This window comes from Anser cygnoides, chromosome 24 (genome assembly GCF_040182565.1).
Source record: "Anser cygnoides isolate HZ-2024a breed goose chromosome 24, Taihu_goose_T2T_genome, whole genome shotgun sequence".
Lineage (NCBI taxonomy): Eukaryota > Metazoa > Chordata > Aves > Anseriformes > Anatidae > Anser > Anser cygnoides.
The window spans coordinates 6387574-6398074 of NC_089896.1; the positions used below are offsets into that span (position 1 = coordinate 6387574).

Sequence of the window (10501 nt, forward strand, 5' to 3'; positions counted from 1 at the left end):
CCTCGGCCCCGTGTCCCCAAGGCGCGCGGGGACCTTGTCCCTCCCCAGAGCAGCCGCAGGTGGTGGCGGTGGCAGGGCGGGCACGCTGCCAGCCCGCTGCGCTCGCTGCCTCCCTCGCCCACGTGAGCCCAAGGTGCCCGGGCTGGACTTTGTCCTGCTCCACCTTGCCCCCCCCCCTTGCGTGTGCATGAGGCACGGAGAGGAGACACGCAGGGCCGGGGCGGGGGGGAAATGCCTGCGTCGGAGGGACGCAGCGAGCCGTGACCCTGCGTCCCGCTGGGAGCCAGGTCGGCACGCCAAGAGCCAAGCCAAGCACACCCGCAGGAAGGGGGCGAGCGCTGCTGCCCCCGCACATGAGCCCCCATTGCCCGGGGGAGTGGGAAGGGGCCAGCTCCGTGCCCAGCAGCGCCCCGCAGCTCGCCGCATCCTCGCCTTCAGCTGCTGCCAGGGCTCTGCCTGGCAGGAGCACAAGGACGGACCGGGAACGGGGTGGGGGGGGGCAGGGGGGGGATGTCCTTTTCACCAGTGGCTCTGCTTTGTCCCCGAGGGTCTTGGAGAATTTGTGACTCACTCTGGATTCCTGTCCGCCCAGTCACGGAAAGGAGACAGCCGGGCTCCGGGCCGGACCCAGTTCCTTCCTGAACTGCTCTCAGCAGCGCTCAGCAAGGCCGCGCTCGCAGGAAAAGCAGCATCTGAGAGCGGCAGCCGGGCAGCCGGCAGGATCCCGGCACGGAGGGGGGGGGGGAGCTCTTGCAGGACCCTCCCGTGGGTGCCCTGAGCATCCCAACATCCCCAGCAGGACGCAGCCCTTGTTGTGCCCGCCGGGCTGGGGTGCCCCCAGGCTGTCAGCCCCCCCCCCCCCCCCCCCCCCCCGAGCCACCGCAGCCTCCCCCCGAGGCAGGAGCTCGGCCCGGGGGCCCGGCTGGCCTCCCGCCGCTTGCCGTGCCTCTGTCCTGGCTGCCGGGAAGCATCTTCGAGGAATCCTTTGGCAGCGGCCTGGGGATGCTCCTAGGGCCAGAGGCAGGCAGCAAGCACTGAGAATGCCAAAACCCCCACGGGGGGGGGACAGGAGCCATGGGGTGGGCAAGCCCTAGGGGTGCACAGCCCCTCTCCCCCTCTGTCCGGGGGTCCTGGCAGTGGCGACATGGTGCTGGCACCAAGTGACACTGGCCGCATGTCCCGGGTGCTGTGGGACATCCTGGGCTCGCACACATGCAGCAGCCGGGCTGCTGGGCGAGGGGGGGCACCCGCACCCCTCTGCACCCCCCAGTGGGCAGTGGGGAGCCCCGTGCCGGAGTGTGGATTGCTGGGGACCCCCAGCCTGGGAAGGACGGGGCGGGGGGCTCAGAGCTCCCTCGGGACCACCTTTGCCCTCAGCACCTCCCTCTGCACGGCCCCCCGGGTCCCCCCATTCCCCCCCCCCCCCCAGCAGGGTCCCCCACCCGGGAGGGGCCGGGGACGCCGGGGCGCAGGGACCACCGCCACCGACCGCGCTGCGCCCGGGGTGGGACAGCGCGGCCCGGCCACCGCCACCCCCTCCGCGCCCCCCCCCGGCCCAGCCCGGCCCGGCCACGATCGCGGCTGCCCCCCGGCACCTCCCCGGCCCCCCCGCCCCCCCCCCCCCCCCCGGGGCGCGGCTATTAAGGGAGCGGCGGGGCCGGGGGAGGTGCTCGGCGGCGGCGGAGGCGCGGAGCGGCGCGCACGGCGGGGCGGCAGGTAGGGGGCTGGGGGGCAGCGGGGGTCGTGGCCCGGGACCCCCCCGCACCGGGTCCCGCTCCCTCTCCCCGAGGTCTCCCGGCAGCCGCGGGCTGAGCCCGGGGAACTCAGCGCAGCGCCCGCAGCCAGGGGCGCCTCCGGCCCCCCCCCCCGTCCCGGCACAGCCGCGCCCCGCGGGGCTCAGCCCGGGTTTGGGGCGGGGGGGGGCACGGGGCTGTCCCCCCACCCCCGGGGATCCCCTGTCCCGCGGGGGTTCTGCTGCTGGAGGGTGGGTTTTAGGATCTGTGTGGGGAGCGGCACCCCGGAGGGAGGCGATGTTGGGGGCATCGCGGTGGGGGCGCGGGGCTGGGGGCCGGGACCCCCGCTGAGGAGCTGCTTGGAGGTCGGGTGGGAGCTGGGAAAGGCGAAGGTTTGGGGCATCACGCACACCAGCAGGGGCACAGCCACCTTGCACCGGCACGCAGCACCCCCCAAAATGCCCCCCAGTTGCTCCCCTTACCCCCCAGCTCCCACCCGCTGGGAGCAGCTCCCCCAAAGGGCATCGGTGCAGGGTCTGGGGTCGGTCCCCGCTCACTGCCCCGTCCCCGCAGCGGCTGCAGGTCGGGGACATCGCCGGCACCATGCGCCTGCCGTGGGCCCTGCTCTGCCTCTGGCTGCTGGCGGGGGCGGCCGGGGCTGCCCGGGCACGCACGCGTCGGGAGCTGGCCCCCGGCTTGTACGAGCACGGCGTCTACGATGCCGGCGGCTCCTACTGCCAGCGAGGGGACGTCTGCTGCCACGGCCGGGACGACGGCTGCACCGTGCCCTACCTCGACACCATCTGCTACTGCGACCTCTTCTGCAACCGCACCGTCTCCGACTGCTGCCCTGACTTCTGGGAGTACTGCCTGGGCATCCCGGCCCCCTTCCCCAAAGTCCAAGGTGAGGCAGCCCGGCCCCCCCCCTCATACCCACCCTTGCAGCAGCGGGTGCGTGCTGGGGTGCCCGACGCGGGTGCCCGATGTGCTGTGCAATGCCAGCGTGGCTGTGGAGTTGTGCCGGACCCCCCCCCAGAGCTGCAGAAACCCGTGCGAACTGTGTGGGCTGGGGCTGGGGTCCCTGCAAGGGGGCTGGAGCAGCGCCCAGCCCGAGTCGTGCAGCTCTCCGTGGGGCAGGAAGGCAGAGGGGCAGCGCTGGGGCACGCACCTGCGGGCAGAGCCGGGCCGGATGGTGCTGGGCTGCCCCAGTCATGTCTGGGGCACGGGGACGCCAGCCCTGACTTCACCCGGGTGGCAGCCGAGGCGGGCGGGGGCGAGCTGGGGCTGCCCCCGCCACGCAGCACAAGGCTCTCTCTCAAGTCCCCGCGGAGCAGAGCCAGCTCCGGGGATCAGTGGCCCCTTTATCCCGGCCCCGCCAGGCTGTGCGTGCGAGGCCGGCTGTGCCGGGCAGCCCCAGGCTTAACCCTTCCTGGTGCCGAGCCAGCCCCGCGCCCACCCCGCCGCCCCCCTCCTGCTCCCTAACCCCGTGCTGGTCGGGCGCACAGCTCCACGGCTGCCCAGCACCTTTAGGGCTCACGTTCAGTTTCCCTGTGGTGGTTTTTGGGGGGCCGGGTGCCCGGCAGGACCCTCTGCAGCCGTGCGCTCACCCGGGCTCTCCTCTCTCCCGTCCAGGCTGCGCCCGCGCCGGCCGCACCTACCCCAGCGGGGCCACGTACCGGGAGAACTGCAACCTGTGGTGAGTGCCCCCCGTGCCACGCCGCCACCGGCAGCACCGGCAGCACCGGCTCAGCACCGGGGCGAGGGTGGCGGGGGCTGTCCCCAGCCGGTTGGGGCGCGCGGGGCCACGCTGGGTGGTGGGGGCCGCTGCCAAACGCCTTCGCCCTGGCGCATTCGGAGCGCAGAGCCCGGGGCCTTGGGCTGCTCCCAAGTTTCCGTGCACGCCTCGGTGGGAGCCGCTCGCTCATGGGGCAGCGTGCGGCCGCGCAGACGTGGGCTGGGGCTGCCGGGGCTTCTCTGCTCCCAGCCCAGCTTGCCCCAGCCTGCTTTGGGTGGGGGTCCGGCCCCGTCCTGCTCCGGCGCCTGCGCTGTGTGCCGGCAGCTCGCTGTTTGTGCTGGCGAGCAGCGTGGGGTTTATCTGGAAACCGGCTGCGGTGGTATTGCTGGCATCCCGGAGCTGGGGAACGGGGAACCTGCGGGCGCAGATCTGCCCCGAGACGAGGAGCAAACATACCTGGGCGGGCTGGCTCGGCGCGATGCGGCCGATAAGGGGAAATCAAAGGCTCCGGCTGGGGCATGAGCGCGCGTGTGCGTGCCCGTGGGTGCTTGCACGTGCGTGCAGGCGCGCCTGCGTGCCCGAGCAGCCCGCTGGGGCTGGAGGTGAGAGGCCAGCCCGCCCCGCGCAGCCGTGCAGGAGGGCATGGGCTGAGCCGAGCCCTCCCCGAAGCCGCCCGGCACTTCTCCGGGACCGCAGCGTGGAGGCACGCGGGGCTGGAGGCCGTTCCCGAGCTCCCTAGGAGAGGTCGAGCCCCCCGAGCCCTGTGCTCGGAGAACTGGTCCCTCTGCCGGGAAACTTCCCCTGCCCAGCTGGCCCCCGGGGGCTGCGGCTCCTCTGCCAAAACTTTCTTCCCCCGCACTTGGAACACGGAGAGCAATTCCTGCAGTGCTTTGCACTGACCCGGTCCTTTCCCGGCTCCAAAAGGGCCGGGGCAATTGGGGGGGGGAGGAAATGCGAAGCCTGGGAGACGCAGATGGAGCTGGAGCCCAGGGAGCTGCTGAGAGTGCCCAGCTGCACCCCACCATGCCCCAGATCTGCCCCCGAAGGGCTCCCACGGGCTGGGCCACCCAGAGCCCGTCCCCAGGGAGTTAACGGCAAGGCACGGGGTCAGCCGGGCTGCGAGGGGAGCAGGGCTCGCAGGGCATCTTAGGGGCTCCTTCCTTTGCCTCCCAGCACTTGGCTGTGCCTGGAGAGGGCTGCGCGGGGCAGAAACGGGGGGGGATTCGCACCCCCTGCTCCGAGCCTGGCTTTGCCGAGGGATTTGTCCCCTGCATGGGGGGGACGTGGGGGCTGGAGGGGACGGCCGGATTGTGGCAGGGTGATGGTGGGAGCTGGGTCCTGGAGGCTGCTCCTGACCCTGCTGGGGTGGCTGCCCTGGGACGGGGACAGGCATAGGGAAGGGAACGGGGACGGGGACAGGGATGGGATGGGGATGGGGACGGGGACAGGGATGGGATGGTGATGGGGATGGGATGGGAACGGGGACGTTGCCACCGTCGGGGCACAAGGAGCAAGGAGCAGGGCTGCTCCGGCCGCGGCAGGGCTCCTTAAAAGGGAAGAGTGCCGGGAGCTCGGGCAGCGGGGAGGGATGCCGAGCATTGCTCGCCGTGCGGGGGGAGCGCCGCCGGGGGCTCCCCGCGGGGACACGGCCCCTGCCACCCCGTCCACGGGTCCCCCGTGGGCTCTGCGGTGCTCCCGGCTGACCTGGGCAGCGTGGCCAGCCCCGAGGGGCCGGCCGGCCCCGAGTCCCCCCCCCTCCCTGGGCTGGCGTCCAAGCCCCGCTCTGATGTTTGCAGGCCTGGCGGGTTTTCAGCTGATTTTCCATCCCTTGCTCTGCCTGCCCTGGGGGCTCCTGCGGGGACCAGGGAGGGGCGGTTTTTGGGGGGGGGGACACAGCCATCAGCCCCCCCTGCAGCAGCAGCCCCCTGCTCTCGGTGTCCGCGGGTGCCCAGCTGGGTGGGAGCAGCACCAGCGTGGGGACCCCCAGCGTCCATGGGGTGCTGCCCCCCCCCGCTGACCGTGCTGCCCCCCCCCCCCCAGCACCTGCAGCCCCGCGGGGCAGTGGCAGTGCGAGGACAACGCCTGCCTCGTGGACGGGGACCTCATCGATGCCATCAACAGGGGCAACTACGGGTAAGGGCACGTGCGGGGCAGAGCGGTCCCAGATGGGGATGGGGGGGGGGGGGGGTGTCTCACCCCCCCCCCCTCGGTGCTTTTGGGGTGCCCCTGATGCCGCTCCCGTGCAGCTGGAGGGCCGCCAACTACAGCCAGTTCTGGGGGATGACGCTGGAGGACGGGATCCGCTACCGCCTGGGCACCTTCCGCCCGCCGCCCACCGTCATGAACATGAACGAGATGCACGTGAGTCCGAGCCCCGCGCCCCCCCGGGGCCCCCCCCAAGGCAGCCCCCGTGCCCACACGGGGAAACTGAGGCACGCGTCCCCTCGCTGGCAGCGTCCCCGCGGGGTCCCCGTCCCCGCGAGGGGCTCAGCACCCGGCGTGGAGGCGGGGAAGGGGCCGCGGGCAGCCCCCGCTGTTTGGAGACGGCAGCTCAGCACATTCCCCCCGCGCAATCCCCGGGCTGCCGCTGTTGTTTTTTTGCCCCGCTGCTCCTCGCTGCGTTCCCATCGGAAAGCCGGCCCCGCGGCTGCTGAGTCGGCAGAGCCGGGGGCGCAGGCGCTTCGGTGCCCCCGAGCTGCAGCCGACAGCAGCCCCGGGGGGGGTGGGCAGAAGACGGGGTCCCCAGGGGGGGTCCTGCTCGCCCCACTCAATTCCCGTGGTGGGGGTCCGTGGGGAGCAGGATGGAGCATCCCAAGGGGGTGTCCAGCATCGTTGTCCAGCACGTTGTTGGGACCTGGGGGCTCTGCCCCTGCCATGCCAGGAACCGGGAGCCCCCCCCGGGTCCGGGCAGCCCCCCCAGGAGTGAGCCAAGCTTGCGGCGCACGCCCAGCACCGTGGCCTTGACTCCTGGCGAGGTTTAATTTTAGCGGCGTTTCCTGCGCTGGGACGAGCCGGGTACCGCAGCCTCCCCAGGAAGGCCAAGCCGTGCGTGGCCCGGGTGGGGGCACCGTGTCCCCCCCGAAAAGGAAACGCCGGGCGTGAGTCAGCCGCAGGGTCAGGGAGGGCAGCGACAGCCAGAGGCCACAAGGAGGGCCCCCCCCGCGCCCCATGGCGCACGCTCACGCCACCCCTGCTGGCACCCGAGGCCGGATGCTGAGTGCTGGCGCAGCTGGAGCTGAGCCCAAATTTAGGAAAGGAGACGGGTCCTCGGGGGGGGAGCACTTGTATCCTGCCCCCCCCCCCAAGTCATACTCAACCAGGGGCTGCGGGGGTCCCCAACCCAAGGGGTCCAACCCCATTACGTCTGCAGTGGGGCTGGGGGTTCAATGCAGGGCAGTGGGGCACGGCTTTGGGGATGCCCTGGAAGGGGAGGGAGTTTGGGGGGGTGTGGGGGGGTATCCCCGTGCCTTGAGCACCCCCCGCCTCCGCAGATGGCCATGGACTCCAACGAGGTGCTGCCCCGCCACTTCGACGCAGCCACCAAGTGGCCCGGGATGATCCACGAGCCCCTGGACCAGGGCAACTGCGCCGGCTCCTGGGCCTTCTCCACGGCCGGTGAGGGGCACCGGGACGGGATGGGACGGGACGGGATGGGATGGGGTGGGGTGGGGTGGCCTTTGGGGACAGGGACTGGAGCCGGCACCCTTGGAGGTGGGAGCGGGGCAGGACCCCGGGGAGCTGCCACCAGCCCTGACCACCCTGTGCTCGCCCCCAGCCGTCGCCTCCGACCGCATCTCCATCCACTCCATGGGGCACATGACGCCCTCCCTGTCACCCCAAAACCTCCTGTCCTGCGACACCCGCAACCAGCGGGGCTGCAGCGGGGGACGGCTGGACGGCGCCTGGTGGTACCTGCGCAGGAGGGGGTGAGTGGGGACAGGGCTGGGTGCGGGACCGGGGGCTGCCAACCCTGGTGGGGACAAGGATGGGATGGGGATGGGGAGGGGATGGGATGGGATGGGGATGGGAATGGGATGGGGATGGGGATGGGGATGGGAATGGGATGGGGATGGGGATGGAGATGGGATGGGGATGGGATGGAGATGGATGGGGATGGGATGGGTCCTTCTGCTCCTCACGTCCTTGTCCCTCGCTCAGGGTGGTGACGGACGAGTGCTACCCCTTCACCAGCCCGGAGAGCCAGCCGGCGGCGCAGCCCTGCATGATGCACAGCCGCTCCACGGGCCGGGGCAAGCGGCAGGCCACGGCGCGCTGCCCCAACCCCCAGACCCACGCCAACGACATTTACCAGTCCACCCCCGCCTACCGCCTCGCCTCCAGCGTGAGCACCCACGGGACCTGGGTCTGGGTTGCACTGGGTGCTGCGGGGGCAGCAGGAGCCGTGCCGGGAGCAGGGGAGGGAAACGGGGTGACACCCGCTGCAACGCCCCCCCCCCCCCCGGGGCAGCTCTGTCCCTGGGTGGGATATGGGGCATCTCCAAGGGGATTTGGGGTCACCCTGCTGGGTGCCTCTGTGTGCCCCCTGGGGTGCTGGGGAGGGCAGAAGCTGAGGGGGGGGCTGTGCCCTGGGTACTCGCCGTGCCCCGGTACCAGCCGGCTCCGTGCTTGCAGGAGAAGGAGATCATGAAGGAGCTGCTGGAGAACGGCCCCGTGCAAGGTAAGGAGCTGGCGGGGGCACTGAGCCCTAAATTCGGGGGGGGGGGTCAGCTGCCCGAGGGACTGGAGCTGGGACAGCTCAGGACCGGCCGTGGGGCTGGCCCCCCCCCCCCGGCTTGGCTGCTGGCGCTGCTGAACGCCGTCACGCTGCCCTCCCGGCGGGCCGGTTGCTCATTAACTCCTGCCTTAATCTCCATCTCCGCACCTGCTTTGACTTGATTTGATTTGTTTTTTTAATCCCCCTCCCTCCCCCCGGCGGAGCCTTGGCGCAGCCCCGGTCCTCTGCCCGCATCCTGCTCCTGGGCAGGGGGGGGACACGGGGGACGCTGAGCGCCGGGTGCTCGGCGCCCGTCCCCCCAAGGCCTCTGCTCCTGCCCGCAGCCATCCTGGAGGTGCACGAGGATTTCTTCCTGTACCGCAGCGGGATCTATCGGCACACGCCCGTGGCCGAGGGGAAGGGGCCGAAGCACCAGCGGCACGGGACCCACTCGGTCAAAATCACCGGGTAGGGGCGGGGGGCTCGGGGGGGCCGGGAGCGGGGTGCAGGGGGGTGCAGGAGCCTGGCGCTGGTGCTGGCGCTGGTGCTGGAGCTGGCGCTGGAGCTGGCGCTGGAGCAGCGTTTCCTTCGGGGAAGGAAAGGCGTCCCCTTCCTCCGGAGCAGGGAGAGGAAGGGGCCGGGAGGGAAGGTGCTGAGCTGGGTGCTGGTGCTGGCCCCGGGGCCACCACTGACCTGAGCGCACGGTGCTCAGCACCAGGGCAGGATTGGCGGTGCAGAGCCCCGGGGGAGCCCCAGCCATGCGGTGCGCTCCCCGTCAGGAAACGAGGAAAGGGGGTGGGTTCACAGCCCCCCCCGTGATCACAGCAGTTGGGGGGGGGGGGGAATGGGTGGTGCCCCCCCCCCCCCCAGTGCAGCCCCGGGGGGGTCCCCGCTCACCCCCTGCCCTCCCGCTGCAGGTGGGGCGAGGAGCAGCTGCCCGACGGCCAGACCCTAAAATACTGGGTGAGTTTTGGGGGGGGGGGGGCATGAGCCCACCGGGGCTCAGCCTCCCGCTTCGAGGCTTGCACCCAGCGAGGCTGCAGGCATCAGGGACGGGGGTCCGGGGGGCGGGGGGGGGGGGGGGTCCTGGCACTGAGCAGAAGCCGTGTCTATGTCCCCCCCCCCAGACGGCAGCCAACTCGTGGGGAAGGGCATGGGGCGAGGACGGGCGCTTCCGCATCGCCCGCGGCGTCAACGAGTGCGAGGTGGAGAGCTTCGTGGTGGGCGTCTGGGGCCGCGTCAGCATGGAGGACATGCCCCACAAGTGAGCGCCCCGCTGCCCCCCCCCCCCCGAGACGGCCTTGACCCCACCGCAGCCCCCCCCGTCCCCGTCCTCGCTGGGGTCAACCGGGGTCAGGCCCCCCCCCCCGGTGCCGTGCCCCGGGTGCTGACGCAGCGGCTGGGTGCAGCGGGGCGTGCACGGCGGGGGGGGGGGGCGGGGGGGGGGGGGCACCCCTCTGCCTGTGGGATTTACCCGTTAATCCCCCACCCCAGGCTCAGCGGGCTCTTTGTCGGTAGCCGGGAGGGGGCTGGGGGGCTCTTCAAAGGTGGCCACCCCCCGCCCCAGCCTGTGCTGGTGGCTGAACACCCCGCCCCCCCCCCCCCCCCCCCCCCCCCCCCCCCCCGGCCCCGTTATGTGCAGGGGGTGCCCCCAGCTGACCAGCTGAGCCCCCCCCCCCCATCACATGCAGGGGGTGCTGCAGTGGGACCCCCCCCCCAACCCCGGGTATGGTTCCTGCATCCCCTTATCCCCCCCCCAGCCAATTCCCTGGGCAGCCCTGGGGCTGGGGGGGGGGGGTAACACAGCACCGCACAGCCAGGGGGGTTCATCCGTGCCCCCAAGGGATGGAGGAGCCCCCCCAGGGCTGGGCGCTGCCGGCACGCAGGGCTGGGGGGGGGGGGGTCCACTGTGGCCCCCCCCAGCTCGTCCCAATGGTGCTAAGGGCTGTTTGTGCAGGGACATGGCCCTGGGGACACCACAGCCCCCCCCCCCCCCCCCGTGTCCCTATGGGGCCGCAGCTGGGGCCAGAGCAGCCGCACAGCCCCCCCCTCCCCCTTCCCTTCCTTCTTACCCCCCCCTCTGCCGGGCTGTACTTTTAAACCTTTTTTTTTGTATTTATTTTGCTTTTTAATATTTGTAAATAAACTCCTGGAAGCCTCCCGGGAGCTGCTCCGGCCCACCCGCGGCTGGCGGCGGGCGCGTGGCCCCGCAGGGTGCGGGCTTGGAGGGGGGGGGGGTAGGGGGGGCCCCCCCGGGTTTGGGGGGGGGTCAGCACCTGGAAGGGCTGCGGGGGCCCGATAAGGGCTGCGGGGGCCCGA

At 72.2% G+C, this 10501-nt stretch overlaps 1 protein-coding gene across 2 annotated transcripts in view; it reads left to right on the forward strand.

Annotated features, from left to right (window-relative positions):
- The first annotated feature begins 1592 nt into the window (after positions 1-1592).
- The window catches only part of TINAGL1 (tubulointerstitial nephritis antigen like 1), a 181908-nt gene continuing 172999 nt past the window's right edge, over positions 1593-10501 (forward strand). The window contains exons 1-12 of one of the 2 annotated variants that reach the window (XM_066982631.1): positions 1594-1716; positions 2307-2637; positions 3366-3429; positions 5509-5601; positions 5715-5829; positions 6960-7083; positions 7244-7394; positions 7627-7810; positions 8101-8146; positions 8527-8650; positions 9100-9145; positions 9310-10343. In XM_066982631.1, coding sequence (XP_066838732.1) covers positions 2337-2637; positions 3366-3429; positions 5509-5601; positions 5715-5829; positions 6960-7083; positions 7244-7394; positions 7627-7810; positions 8101-8146; positions 8527-8650; positions 9100-9145; positions 9310-9450 — 1389 coding nt within the window. In that variant the 5' untranslated portion in view covers positions 1594-1716; positions 2307-2336 and the 3' untranslated portion in view covers positions 9451-10343. Of the gene's footprint in view, positions 1717-2306; positions 2638-3365; positions 3430-5508; positions 5602-5714; positions 5830-6959; positions 7084-7243; positions 7395-7626; positions 7811-8100; positions 8147-8526; positions 8651-9099; positions 9146-9309; positions 10344-10501 lie in introns of those variants that run through there. The other variant, XM_066982630.1, reaches the window with a different exon arrangement.